Source organism: Papio anubis, chromosome 14, assembly GCF_008728515.1.
Source record: "Papio anubis isolate 15944 chromosome 14, Panubis1.0, whole genome shotgun sequence".
Taxonomy (NCBI): Eukaryota; Metazoa; Chordata; class Mammalia; order Primates; family Cercopithecidae; genus Papio; species Papio anubis.
Window position 1 is genome coordinate 29054758 of NC_044989.1, and position 13565 is coordinate 29068322.

Sequence of the window (13565 nt, forward strand, 5' to 3'; positions counted from 1 at the left end):
CCCAGCACTTTGGGAGGCCAAGGCAGGAGGATCGCTTGAGGCCAGGAGTTCGAGACCAGCCTGGTCAACATGGTGAAACCCTGTGTCTACTAAAATTACAAAAATTAGCTCATGCCTGTAATTGCAGCTACTCGAGAGGCTGAGGTTGGAGAATTGCTTGCACCTGGGAGGCGGAGGTTGCAGTGAGCTGAGGTGGCACCACTGCCCTCCAGCCTGGGCAACAGAGCGTGACTCTGTCTCAAAAACAGCAGTGACAAAAACCCCAACTGAGTGGCTTTTGGTTTTGGTTCTTCCATTTTGATATGGTCCTATCTTAGGCCAGACCAAAATGTCTCCTCTACTAATTTGGACACTTCAAACTGGCTGCTTCAACAGAGGCAAAATTGCCAGACAGTGCTGGGGCCCGGAGCTGGCCTCAGTCTCAATATTTCTAAGAGATGAGTGGAAACGGCTTTCTGATTTTGGCTGGGATTCTATCAACACGCTGTGGAAATACTGTGGCACTTCATGCAGATCAGAAACCTGACTTGACTTAGATATGGCTGTGATTAATAATAAATGGGAAAATGAATTAATTATTATTTAATAAGTGTAGTTCATCTGGCAGTCCAAATTTTTCAGAACACAGGGCTCATCCGAGGAAGTCAAAGAGATGTCTTTGGAGACAGGAAAAGGCAGACACTAACGCGTATGGGGTGGGTGTGTTTGGAAACCCTGCCTGGCTGCTGCCTGCTGCTGGATAGCAGCGTTGCTTCAGCTGATTTCTCCGCCCGTGGGCCAGGGATCACCCACCACGTGTAAGCATTGTGCCAGGCACTATATATCACCTTTACAGCCCCTGCCTCTCACAGATGGGGAATCAGAGTCTCAAGAGATTAACTGACCTGTGCAAGTTTGGAAGTGAGCTTGATTCACACTGTCTCGGGGGAACACAGCCCAAGAGAATCCCCAGGCAAGGGATCTCCTGACAGTGTGCCTGACAGTGTGTCCCCCTCTGGGGCACAGGGAGCAGGGGAATTCTGGCCAAGCTGGCATTAGAGTTGCCCTGGGCAGGGGTAGGGCAATGGGCTCTTCTGGGGGCTTACTGTTGGGGTTCCTGTGTACCTCGCAGCTGCTCTGCTTTCTCCTTCGTATTGCTTTTTGTATATGGGGTATGTTGGCCAATATCCCTTCAGGAGGCTGGGCCCCTCTCATAGCCTCTCATTTCCAGAGGCTTCCAGGAAGTGGGCGATTCCTATGCCCTCCTTCCTTTCCTGCCCCTTCTGCCCTCTGCATGCCTCCCAGAGTCCAGGCATGGCCTTTAGTAGAAAGACTTAGAGCCAGAGGGCCCTGGGTTTGAATCCCAGCTCCATCACCGACTGTGCAGCCTTACATGTGTTGCTAAGCTCCTCCGACTCCAGGGTCCTCGCATGGAAACATGGGAACACCAACAATAACGCCACCCACCCTATGCTAAAGCAGGAGCAACACCTGTGGGTCCTTAGCAAGTATTCATCTCCTCCTCTCCAGGAGTCCTTTCCTGCCTGCACCGGCCCCACGGAGGCTTGGCTCAGCAGGAAGGGGAGGTCTGGCTTGCTCGTTGTAGCAGGGCCAGGGGTGGTCCGGTGTCTTCCGGGATATTTACTGGGGGCGTGTGGGCACTGTAGCAGCTAATCTGATTGTAGCCCAATCTTGTTACAGCATTTCTGCCCAGAGTGCCATTTAAAAAGCACTTAGGGCTGTCCCTGTAACACATTTACCCTGAGGCCCCAGGGATGGGGCTGCCACAGGAAATGTTAACCTGGAGAGAGAAAACAGGGCAACTTGAGAAGCCCCTCTCCTTCCCAGGAGGCCCAGGATGTGGTGGATGCTGGAGGCTGCAGGAAGGGGAGGGGCGCTCATTTCCCATTGTTTCCGCCCCGGGAGGACATCGCTCCCACAAGGCATAGTGGTTCTGCTTTCCTTTTAACCTGCCCTGCCATGCTCCGTGGAGGGGCTGCATGAGGTGCTGCCCCAGATCTCTGGAGGTGGAGGCTGCTTCTGGATGTGTAACTGTGGGTAGGCTCCTGACTCTCTGAGCCTCAGTGTCCTCATTTGTAAAATGAGGATGGCGGCACTGGCCTTGCCTAGTCATAGAGCTCATTTAGGGGCTACCCAGTTTTATCTAAGTCCAAGACTTGATCAAGCTCAGAGGTTCTAAAAGGCTGCATTGACATCAACTTGTTAGAACTGTCAGTTCTCAGCGCCCACTCCAGACCTGCAGAACCAGAAGCTCCAGGAGGTGCTCTTGCAATCAGGGTCTCCACCAGGCCTCCAATCTTACCATTAGCTTCCTTTGATGCCATGGCCCCAAAGTGCTCAAGTGGAGCTGGATCTCCTTGAGCCTGGCCCTGCTCTAAGGGAATGCTGGGGGCTGGGGTAGGGTTGGGGCTGGGAGGAGCTTTCCAGCACAGTTTGCTCTGCTTACCAACAGCGAAGGCCCAGGAAAGGAGGTGCAAGGATAAGAGTTTCAGTTTCAGGTGCATTGTGTTTCTGTTTCCCAAACATTTTACATGCATGCCTCATTTGAAGAGCATTAAGCAATATTCAATGAACAGGCCACCATAATTATCCTTATTAGCAATAATTCTGAAGCTAGCTCATGCATGCATACCACCTCCAGCAAGAGCCTGTGAGTTTCTTGAGGACAAAGGACACATCTTCTTTTGTTGCCATATTTCACTATCCCAAATCTCCCCATCTCCAACCTCTACACCCCACTATGGGCCTGAGTCTGTGGCCTTTGAACCTTGGCACGCCTGGGCACCCCAGGAGCATGTACCCGTAGGCAAGACTCCAGGCCCCTTCAGGAGGGGTGCTCTGCCCTCCCCTCCCCCTCTCCCATACGCACCTGTAGGTGTCGGTGGCTGGCACCTTCCAGATCTGGATGCCCTTCAGGGGGCCCTCGTTCCCCACCTCCACGCTCAGGTTGGAGTTCTGGTAGGCGTTGTTGCACTGCGCCTGGGTGGGACCATGGGGTCCGCTGGCCCCACATGTGGTGAACAGCCAATGAACTGTGGCACAAGAGGAGAGGTAGTCACTCATGTGGCCAGGCCCTCCCTCCCCCAGTGGGCCTCCCTGGGTGACCTCTGAGATGTCTGCTCCATGGCCCCAAACCCTCCATCCAAGATGGTACCAAGGTCGGGGCAAGAAACACCAATCAGCCATCAAACTGGAAACTTCCGTAGAAAGTCTACTAGTACCAGACCCTGAGTCAGAGACAAAGATGGAGCAGACTTAAGATGGACCCTGGCCTTAAGAAGCTTACAGGCTTCTATGAGAGACCCAAAGGGATGCAACCAACAAAAATACAGGACAGCAAGAACAACAAGCCACAGGAAGGCCCAGCCAACACTGTGCTTGGGGAGTTCCAGGAAGGGGAGAAAGCCCCTGCAGGTGAGACAAGTGTGGGCAGCACCTGGGTCTTTTCCCAGGGTCTCACTGAGCCTAGCACGGTGCTGGGCAAACAACAGGTGCTCAATCTGTGCTATTATTGACTGCAACTAACCTGCTCCCAAAGGCTTAGCATTGCATATAGGAGCCTCTTAGCTTGGAGACAATTGAAAAAGAGAATTGAAAGCTCTGTAATGCTACATTGGCCCAGGGACCCAGGCCGGTGGCGGGGGCAGGAAGCCCTGCACTCCCAGGCCATGGCTTGGCCTGCCTGTCAGGCGCTCCCTAACAGACCTGCAGCAAGGCAAGGCAGGGCTCAGGCTCCTTATTAAAACCAGCTTGCATTTGGAAATGCAATGAAAGCAGCTTTCAGGCTCTCTATGCAACAGAGTATAAGAAATGGAAAAACAGGTCAAATTTGTCTTTGGTGCATGCTCCTCCTTTTCCCAGCCCCCCTCACCCACTTCCTGGTGTTCTGTGTCCCACCCAATGTCCTTAGGTAGCCTTCTGGGGGCGACACAAGAACACTCAGCACAAACTGCCCCCCCACCCACCATGGGCCATTTCCTTTCAAACTTTCTATCTTTGAGCCAGACCAAACCTTGGGGAGTTGTCACATCTCATATTGGCCAGAATTCTAACATTTTTACAACCTATAAAAACCTTTAAAGAGGTGTTGTTGATAAACTACTTTTACTTAAAATACAAAAATCTTATAAGATTGCAGAAATTCCCTTAAAAGAGAGATTAAGTTCAAGTCTAAGGAAAATGATGGAAACATTAATTTGGGTGTGCATAATTTTGCTCACTAAAACAAACTGAAAACATTTCTGAAGACTGCACTAATTTAGTGATGCAAATATGAAAGCTTAACTTGGGTTGCTGATTATAAGCAATAGAATGAGACTGCTGTGGGCAGAGTTGCTAATCTGAAAACTGGGTCAGTTGTGGTGGGTTTTTGTCATGCTGCCCCTGGCCTGGAGTCTGGGAGATGGAAGTTCTGGGTGGGGTTCTAATGCATATGCTACTCAACATGGAGTCCTCAACACTTTTCTGGGCTTTTTTTTTTTTTTTTTTTTGGCAAAGGAAGATGTTGATTTCTATTTGGTTTCTGAATGGTCATTTCAAGGGCTAGAAGGTAATGGAGCCATTCACTTTGGGTGTGAATGACTGATTGTTAGTTTTCTGATTTTTTGTTTGTTTGTTTGACACAGGGTCTCAGTCTTGCTCGGGCTGAGGGCTGTGGGGCAATCATGGCTCACTGCAGTCTCGGGTTTCTGGGCTGAAGCAATCTTCCTGCCTCAGCCTCCTGAGTAGCTGGGACTACAGATCCACGCCACCAAGCCCAGCTAATTTTTAAAACTTTTTATTGAGATGGGGGTCTCACTCTGTCACCCAGGCTGGAGTGCAGTGACACAATCATAGCTCACTGCAGCCTTGAAGTCCTGGGCTCAAGTGATCCTCCTGCCTCAGCCTCCCACAGTGCTGGGATTATGGGCATGAATCACCATGCCCGGAACTCTATTTTTATTATAAAGAGGGCAAACTTGCTAATTCAGACTCTTTATAAAGGCATTTTTAGCAGAGCTAGTTAGGCCAGTTGCCCTTTTACCCACTCCTGTGCCCAAAATATGTATGTGGGCTGTGCTACGTCACCACGTGAGGGGTGATGTGGAAAGAACACAGACTTTGAAAGCAGCGTGAACACCAGGGTCTGGGGGCAGCTTCATCATTTATTGATTAGGGGATCTTGATCTAGTTCCTTTGTCTGTAAAAGAGGTTGGATTGGCATATTAAAAAAAAGCAAGGGGGTAGGAAAGTTTGCCGCCAAGTCCCAAACTCTAAAAATGTGAGTGTATCCTTGACTCCTGCCTGTACCCAAGGCTGGTGCTGTCCTGGACAGCAGGACATGTGGCCAGGGGAGTTTCTGTGAATATGGATCCCGTGCCAACAGCACCTGGGAATTTAAAGTCAGTGGGTTGGAAAAGACCCCTCATTGCCAAGACAATCCTAAGCCAAAAGAACAAAGCTGGAGGCATCACGCTACCTGACTTCAAACTATACTACAAGGCTACAGTAACCAAAACAGCATGGTACTGGTACCAAAACAGAGATATAGACCAATGGAACAGAACAGAGCCAACAGAAATAATACCACACATCTACAGATCAGAGCCATCTGATCTTTGACAAACTTGACAAAAACAAGAAATGGGGAAAGGATTCCCTATTTAATAAATGGTGCTGGGAAAATTGGCTAGCCATAAGTAGAAAGCTGAAACTGGATCCTTTCCTTACTCCTTATACGAAAATTAATTCAAGATGGATTAGAGACTTAAATGTTAGACCTAAAACCATAAAAACCCTAGAAGAAAACCTAGGTAATACCATACAGGACATAGGCATGGGCAAGGACTTCATGTCTAAAGCACCAAAAGCAACGGCAACAAAAGCCAAAATTGACAAATGGGATCTAATTAAACTAAAGAGCTTCTGCACAGCAAAAGAAACTACCATCAGAGTGAACAGGCAACCTACAGAATGGGAGAAAATTTTTACAAACTACTCATCTGACAAAGGGCTAATATCTAGAACCTACAAAGAACTCAATCAAATTTACAGAAAAAAAAACAAAGAACCCCATCAAGAAGTGGGAAAAGGATATGAACAGACACTTCTCAAAAGAAGACATGCATACAGCCAACAGACACATGAAAAAATGCTCATCATCACTCACCATCAGAGAAATGCAAATCAAAACGACAATGAGATACCATCTCACACCAGTTAGAATGGCAATCATTAAAAAATCAGGAAACAACAGGTGCTGGAGAGGATGTGGAGAAATAGGAACATTTTTACACTGTTGGTGGGACTGTAAACTAGTTCAACCATTGTGGAAAACAGTGTGGCGATTCCTCAAGGATCTAAAACTAGAAATACCATTTGACCCAGCCATCTCATTACTGGGTATATACCCAAAGGATTATAAGTCATGCTGCTATAAAGACACATGCACACATATGTTTATTGCAACACTATTCACAATAGCAAAGACTTGGAATCAACCCAAATGTCAACCCAAATGTCCATCAGTGACAGACTGGATTAAGAAAATATGGCACATATGCAGCCATAAAAAAGGATGAGTTCATGTCCTTTGTAGGGACATGGATGCAACTGGAAACCATCATTCTCAGCAAACTATCAGAAGAACAGAAAACCAAATACCACATGTTCTCACTGATAGGTGGGAATTGAACAATGAGATCACTTGGACACAGGAAGGGGAACATCACACACCGGGTCCTATTGTGGGGAGGAGGTAGGGAATAGGGATAGCATTAGGAGATATACCTAATGTAAATGACGAGTTAATGGGTGCAGCACACCAACATGGCACATGTATACATATGTAACAAACCTGCACATTGTGTACATGTACCCTAGAACTTAAAGTATAATAATAATAAAAGATTAAACAAATCATTACAAAATAAAAAGGCATTTCACAGTGAAAAAAAATAATAAAGTCAGTGGGTTGGGGAGGAGGATGGGGGCAGGAAGAAAAATAAAGCCTCAGAAAAGAAGTTGGGAAATCCACTCCTCTCCTTATCTATAGTTCCTTGAAACCTGTTCTGCAGACCCAGGCTTTCCTTACAGCAAGTAGCCTGGGTGTGAGGGTGGCCTTATCAATCACAGGGCAGAAGCGTGGCAGTTCAGTTAGTTAATTCAACCCTGAAAATGAGAGAATACATGTATCTATATTATATAGATAGCTAGCTAGCTATGGTCTGACTATGTCCCCACCCAAATCTCATCTTGAATTGTAGTTCCTATAATCCTCATGTGTCATGGGAGGGACCAGATGGAGATAATTGAATCATGGGGGAAGTTTTCCTCATACTGTTCTCATGATAGTGAGTGAGTTCTTACAAGATCTGATGGTTTTATAAGGGGCTTCCCCCTTCACTAGGCACTCATTTTTCTCCTTCCTGCCATCATGTGAAGAAGGATGTGTTTTGCTTCCCCTTCAGCCATAATTGTAAGTTTCCTGAGGCCTCTCTAGCCATGCTGAACTGTGAGTCAATTAAACCTCTTTCCTTTATAAATTAGCCAGTCTCAGACATGTCTTTATGAGCAGCATGAGAATGGACTAATACATATATGAATACATATTCTCTCTCTCTATATATAAATACATATATATATGTGTGTGTGTGTATATATATATTATTATTATTTTTTTCTTCTCAATAGTGTGGTAGGGAAGAGATCTAAAGGTATGGGCTTGGCACACTACCTGAGCATCTCACCCTCAGTAGGAACCACTTCAGCCTAGGTTAAGATTATTCGAAGGGTTCTGAAATATTCCCAGAGATGCTGGGCTTCTACTTCTGACAAGGTGAGACATCTGCTGAGGGAGGAAGAGGGGCTTAGGCTTTGGATTCAGATAGGCTGTTTTCTCGTTCTGGATTTTGCTGCTGGCCAGCTGTGAGACATAAGGTAGATTGTACAACCTCTCTAAGCCTCAGTCTTTTAAATCTGAACAATTGGAGACTGTAAGACATACCACCTAGACTTTCTGTGAGAATTAGGTGGTGACCTAGGCAAAGTGCTTAGCACAACATTCAGCACTAGAGATGCACAATGACTACGTTTAAAACGTGTGTAACTTTGCATTCAAGTTTTCACTGTGGGAAGCAGATATCCAATCTCAAAATTTATGTCCTCCATTTCATAAAGGAGGGACTCCAGGGTCATTTCTCAATAAAAGGGACCTGTATTTTCCCAATTCAGTGGACATACGTTAGTCTCCAGTGGTTTCCATACACAAAATTTTGTTTTGATTTTCAGTGATTTCAGATGGATGGGCCTAGAGAGGCAACATTTTCTAAAGTGGATCCCATGGGAAGAGAGGATTTGCCATCCTGTATCAGAGCCGTGATTTATCTTGCCAGAATTCTGTTGCTCCCAGCAGCCTCCAAGGCATGGTGGTCCTCCTTGCCTCGGATGGCTCTGACCCTCATAAATCTGCCCAGAGTTGCTTGGAATCAATTTATGATTTCCACCGGCACCGCCTCTGGGGGTATGGAGTTTCTGACTTTATTGCTCATTGTACGAGGGCTGTCCTGCTTCTCGTGTGTGGGCTTGTCCTGCTCTAGCTTCATTCTGCTGGTTCCCTTTGTCCTTACTGTCTGCAATCCTGTAGTCATCAGAGAATGTCACAGCACAGTGGGACCTTGCAGATCTCTGAATTCAGTGTTTTCCAAACCACCTGAGGACCTTTCACATACGGATTCTAGGGCCCTGGAGATTCAAATTCAGTAGATCCTGGGTGGGGATGAGAAGGCAATACTTGAAATATGTAAAAAACATTCTCAAGAGAATCTAATACTCAACGAGACTTGTACATTAGTCTTACATACCTCATTGTCCAGGTGGAGAGACAGCATGCTAGGGAGCAGCAGTGACTTTTCTGAGCCTATCAGTACTGGAGAAAGAACCAGAATTGAGGGTTCCTCCTTCTCTGTCCAAGGGTCCTTTGGGGGTGATTAAACCCTTCCCAGATTTCTGCCTTGAAGACTTCCAAGCCTTGTCAAATTGTCCCTACATGAGTCCCTGATCCACCTTGTCTTTTTCAGAACCTTACTTAATACCAGAGTCTGATTTTTGTGATTGACCCATCAGAGCTGTGGGTACCTGTGACTTTGCATAAGGGACTCTTGTTATTCTGTTTTGTTTATAGTCTCTCTCTGAAGCTGCTCCATACACTATTGACCTCTCTTAGCTGCGCACTGGACTGAGGCTTGCCGTGGACAGACTCTCATTATTTCCACATCCTTGCCCAAGGGGTAGGCTCTTGCTTTAAGCAGGAAGAATCTGGCAGATACTTCAGGCAGGGTAGACACGAGATCAGCTCTATGCCAAGACAGGTTGAGTCAGAACCATGAGGAGACAGGTAGATCCTAGGTTGATTTTCAAAAGTGTTGCTGAAGTGGAAGGCAATGGGCACAACTTTGTGGATCAAAGTGAGCAGGTCTGAAACCCGAGAGGCAAGAGAATTAGCAAGAGTGGTTCCAGGGGACAGGAGGAGTCAAGGTGAGCCTTGATCCCCAGGTAGAAGCTGTGTGCTTCCTGACTTGCTTTGTCCTTCTTCCTGGGTAAGGAGTTGGGGTGGGAGGCTGTACCTCAGGCACCTGAGAGGTAATCTCCACTCACGAAAGGGGCGAGAACCTCTCAGTGTTTACTGTGCACCTAATATAGGCCAGTCACTGCGCTTTCACACATGCATGAAATGCGTTATGCTTGCTGCAACTTTGTAGTGCTACAAGTGGAGTTACAGTATTCCCTCTAAAAATCAGGAAATTCAAGTTCAGAGGAGTTGAGTGACTGGTCTGCAGCGTACGAAGTAGATAACTGGTTAAGCCAGGAACTAAATGTAGATCTTCTGAGTCCAAGTTCAAGGCTTGAAAAGGGGCTTGGCTCCCCAGGAAATCCCTAGGAAACACTTTTGAGTGTTTGCTTGCTTTTTCTTTTGAAATCCCTGAGCCTGGGGCTCAGTTCTAGCCAGGACAGACCATATCAAGGTTGCTCAGGCCCAGAGAGTAGGCAGGTCACTATGAGGGGACAGGTGAGAGTGTGGTCAGTGTACTGAGGTGAGTGACACTCCATCCCAGAAAGTCCCGCAGTGGCCCCTGTAGTCGCTTAGCCTAGCGGAGCGTGGGCTGTGCAGGGTCAAAGGTATCAGCCAAGGACAGAAGGTACTCAGGGTGAGGCGCTAGTCTGGGAACAAGGCAGTGTCATAAGGGAAACCTAGTAACTGGAGTGTTTACAAGGTCAGTATGCAGAGACATTAGAAAGAGAGACTGTGTCATACGCAATAGGACAAAAGTCTCAGTTTTTGGAGAGAAGATCATCACAGTGAGACTAGCAGTGAGGCTGGCTAGATGCCGAGCAGATAATCTAAGGGTCCTCATATCTCCCCTGCTGAGGGTCTGCCTTGGTCCCTGAAGCCCTATGGAGCTGTAGGAGGATCGAATGGTCTCCAGGGAGGATCTGGGATGGGGGGCAGAGGAGGGAAATCACCTGCCTCTTTCCTCTTCTCTCAAACAAACAAACAAACCTATTTTATGAATACTCATTTATGAAAGAAAAAAAAAAAGAACTGCCTTGTCTCTTTCTTACACATACCACATACTGGAAACATAGTTTAATACTCATTCACATCTAAACTGCATAAAGAGCCCACAAATATCAAAATACTGATTGGTTATAGACAGTTGGGTACAGAAAAGTCTATTAAGCACTGGGTTTCATTTTAAGTACATTGCAGCACCCTCCAAGAAGAAACAAATCAATTAGTAATAAACAGTACACTGCTAAAAAAAATAGGCTAGACAGTGGTTGTCCTGGTTTTATTACTGTTGCTAAGCCATCTCATCTGCTCAATTCAATGCAAAGAAATAAAGCATAATACAAAGGAAAGTAAGTTCTCGATCATCACTATTAATCACAGCAGTAAGGATCTGCCTCAGTTTGGAGGCCTGTGTGTATTGTACCACAGAAGAGTGCTCAAATGCCTCATGTGGATCGTTTGTACAATTTTTATTCAGATCCATAGCATTGAATTTCATCCACATCCATTGACTGAACTAAATGCCATGGATGCTGTGGCATACAGAATCATCTTGATGGGCACCCTAGGTACCAGTAAATAAAAATCATGACCAAAATCCAGGCAAATATAATAATTCACCCATTTCTTTTTTTGAGACAAAGTCTTGCTCTATCACCAAGGCTGAAGTACAGCAGCACGATCTTGGCTCACTGCAACCTCCACCTCCTGGGCTCAAGCAATCCTACCACCTCAGACTCCAGAGTAGCTGGAACCACAGGCACATGCCACCATGCTTAGCTAAATTTTAAATTTTCTGTAGAGATGAGGTCTCACTGTATTACCCAGACTGGTCTTGAACTCATGGGCTCAAGTGATCCATGGCCTTCCAAAGTGCTGGCATTACAGGCATGAGCCACCACGCCTGGCCTCCATATTTTCTCTTTTTGAAGAAACTGGGCTATTTGACCTGCAGCATTTCCATGAGTCTGAATTTTGCTGAATCCTTCTCCATGGTGCAGTTCAACGTGTTCCCTGTCCTGCAAATTGCTAACTAGATCCTTTTGCAAGACTACAGGTCATGTTCTTTCATCAGGAGATACTTTGTGTCTGATTATTGGTCTCTTTTTTCATGTTAGCACTTATCAAACAAAGCTCAATGCTTAGACGCATTTATTTATTGCAAGTTGCAAAATATGTTGTTCTACTTATTTACCTCTTTTCTCATACGTTAGTTGGAATATATTTATAAAAAGATGTTCCCCCTAATCTACTATTTGGGTTGCTGAGTAATATGGTTCATGTAGAAAATGCAGAATAAATGCTCAATTCTTTCTCCTTACATATACATTTCAAGATACTGAATTGGTTCTCTATCATCCTCTGAAGTTGGTCAATTAACTGTACATCATTATGAATCCATGAATTTAAACATATTTTTGAGTTTTAATTAATCACTATTACTATCCTCTGAAAGCTCAAATGATCACATCTTTGGTCAGTGGTAGCCTCCCAGGTCCTTTTGACATGACCCTAGTAGACTTTTAAAGCTTCTTTGCTATATGATATGACAAAATATTTCTTCTCTAGACCTGGAATCAACCATTTCCTCAAAAGCCCTAATTTCTTTTAGTGGGAAAAAATGTATTTTAAGTACATATTCTGGGTGCTATGGAGGTGTTTTGCTACTGGGTTGGTAATTGTCTCTATTTTTTTGAGTGAACAGAGTTGGGAAATATATATATGTGCATGCATATATGTATATCAGTATAAACATACATCTATATGAAATACACATACATATGTATATGACAAGGTACATCATGAGTTCATATTGATATTTCCAACTCAAATTCAGGACGACAGGACTTTTTATTTAACCTCGTCTATATCATATCTGCATTTCTTTTTTCACACGGAGAACCATGTCTCTCAGGAACACATGTGATAGTCGAATTAGAATATATTGTAATTATTCATTTACTTTACCTCTCCTTACACACAGTATTAGAGTCACAATGCTTTACTACTACCACCATTACTAATATAAAAATCGAGAGCACTCAACTTTTTTTGTGTATATGTTCTTTCCATTCTCCCGTGATTTTGTGTAGCATACTATGCATAGCTGCCCTGGGCAGATAGCCATTATATATGCTTCTCTTTCCTCTTTATCCCTTACTTAGTCATAGTTCTGTAAGAATTTATATTTATTGCTCACATCAGTCATTATGTTGCTATTTCTCTAGTCATTTTTGTTGTCTGAAGCTTGTTTTAAAGTAAATTCCTTAGAAAGGGGTCACTGGAGAAATATTCCTTGAATTATTTGGGTGTTGATATTTTTCCCTAGAGTATCTTAAAGATTCTACTCTATTTTCTTGTTATACAAAGTGTCGCTGTCAAAAACTCTGGTAATTTTAAATTTCTTTCTCTAATAAGTCACTTGCTATTTTGCTTAGGTGTTGAAAGTATTTTTTTTCTTTTTATTTAAAGTCAAGCAATTTTACTAGAATATACATTGGTACCGCTCATTCTGGGTCTATATTCTTAGGTATACAGTGTGCTCTTTTAGTAAGTAGCTTCAACAAGGATATTTTCCTAGAGGTATACTTTTAAGTATTTTGTTTTGTTCCAGTTATTTGGTTTTCTTCTTCAGGTCTTTCTATTATTTGTATGTTGGATCTTCATGTGTATTCTAGTAAAATTGCTGGACTTCAAATAAAAAGAAAAAAAATACTTTGAGCACCTAAGCAAAATAGCAAGTGACTTATTGAAGAAGAAAATGTAAAATGATCAGAGTTTTTGATAGCAACACTTTATATAACAAGAAGATAGAGTCTTTGATGCGTGTTATCCTCTCCATTTTTAAAAATGTCCTCTTTTTAACTTCTGTTTCTTGTAAGTCATAAACTGTTGTGTTTATCGGCTTTTTGTTCCTTCCCCTTAATAGGTTAGCCTTCATTTTTGAAAATAGTTTTTCTTTTATTGCAAATTCTTTTCTGAGTTCTAGCACCACATTTCTGAGTTTTTCTTACAC

The 13565-nt window shown here is 44.4% G+C and overlaps 1 protein-coding gene across 1 annotated transcript in view; it reads right to left on the minus strand.

Moving 5' to 3' along the window:
* The window catches only part of ALK (ALK receptor tyrosine kinase), a 749759-nt gene that overhangs the window by 65567 nt on the left and 670627 nt on the right, over positions 1 to 13565 (minus strand). Inside the window, exon 12 of the mRNA XM_017947405.3 lies at positions 2870 to 3032. Within this exon, the coding sequence (XP_017802894.3) occupies positions 2870 to 3032 (163 nt within the window). The remainder of the gene's footprint in view (positions 1 to 2869; positions 3033 to 13565) is intronic.